At 32.4% G+C, this 1,514-nt stretch overlaps 1 protein-coding gene across 1 annotated transcript in view; it reads left to right on the top strand.

Annotated features, from left to right (window-relative positions):
- LOC100571889 (prostaglandin G/H synthase 2-like) overlaps window positions 1-1,401 on the top strand; it is a 3,218-nt gene extending 1,817 nt beyond the window's left edge. Inside the window, exon 2 of the mRNA XM_029490052.1 lies at window positions 885-1,401. Within this exon, the coding sequence (XP_029345912.1) occupies window positions 885-1,401 (517 nt within the window). The remainder of the gene's footprint in view (window positions 1-884) is intronic.
- Window positions 1,402-1,514: the final 113 nt, after the last annotated feature.

Here is a 1,514-nt window from a genome sequence, read left to right as displayed (position 1 = left end):
ACTATACAAAATAAATTATGATATAGAGTTGCGAATATACAAATGTGCTGATAATAATATTTAAATATATATAATATATCTATATATATTATGTATTCATAGTTCCATTAAAAAACTAAAAAAAAATTTACTTAGTACATCAATTATGCTACTTGGTACTATGGCTATACGAGGATAATTGTTAGGTACCTACATGAATAGTTAATCATAATAAACCAGACTGCTTTTTTTTCAGTCATCTTGACTGTGACTTTTTTAATTCAAACATAGAATAGTAAATATTCTATTAAATGAACCGTATTATTCGAACCGTAAACAACGATTAATCATATTGTTTATTCGAAAAATTCGATTATTTGATTAATCGGAAATTTCGATTATTCGATTAATTGATTAATCAAATTTCGATTATTTGGCGATTAATCGAGTTTTATAAAAACTGTAAAATAATCGATGGAAAATAATAATCGCCGTAATAATCGATTAATCGAAATAATCGAACAGCCCTACGCAGTATTACATAGCTTTTTATTCGTGGATATTGTGCCTGAATATTAAAGCCACATCGTTAAATTAAAAATTAAAGGTGTCGCTCAAATAATGAGAAATATATTAGGGAAGAATAAGTTATGAATTTATAATAATATATTAATACGCTTCAAACTATAATATAATTATAATCGTCGACTAGTATGTACCGGTACCCATATACTCTAGATACCCGAAACTATAGAGAGACGCTAGGGAAATGAGACTAGAACATGTGGGAAACTTCCTATTCCCCGGAGAGCTGGTTTCAGAAAAATAAGCGACTTCGACAATATAAATATTATTTATATTATTATATTATGCGTGAGTACAATTCGATTTGTCTATACTTTTAGACAAGTTTCGGAAGCTGGCTTAAAAAAAGCCCTGGAATTTATGGTGAAATCAAAGATGGGCATGGTCACAGCTCACAATGACGGTGTCTTGACGGAATGCCTTACAAAGACACTAATAACACTCTCGAGATCATATTCTTTACAGGGATTCAATAACTATAGAAGGCTGTTAGGGCTGCCTGCTTACAATAGCTTTTTAGATCTGACCGGAAACCATGAAACCGCAACTAAATTGAAAAATCTGTACGGTACCGTGGATAACGTGGAGTTGTTAACCGGTATAGTGACAGAAAGATCCAGATCCGAAGCCCTACCCACAGCTAAAGTCCTGTCGAATAGTTTTATCATTAACGCAATCTTGACAAATGATCTCACCGCCAAACACTCGTGGGTACCGTACAAGTTCGGAGGTATCGAATTTTTTGAACTAGTTGAGCGTACCAGTTTAGAGTCATTGGTGTATCGAAACGTGGACGTGAATCGTGACGAGTTACAAATTTCTCTTTACGCGGAATAAGTAGAATGATAATACCGGGTGATTCTTTTATCATTGAACACTCATTATTTCAATAAGTGTAAATTTTTTTACATAGTTTCGAGTCGCTTATAAAACAACGTTTTCCTTAAAAA

Source organism: Acyrthosiphon pisum, chromosome A2 (genome assembly GCF_005508785.2).
Source record: "Acyrthosiphon pisum isolate AL4f chromosome A2, pea_aphid_22Mar2018_4r6ur, whole genome shotgun sequence".
In the NCBI taxonomy this organism is placed as follows: domain Eukaryota; kingdom Metazoa; phylum Arthropoda; class Insecta; order Hemiptera; family Aphididae; genus Acyrthosiphon; species Acyrthosiphon pisum.
This window is presented reverse-complemented; position numbering and strand designations above follow the sequence as displayed.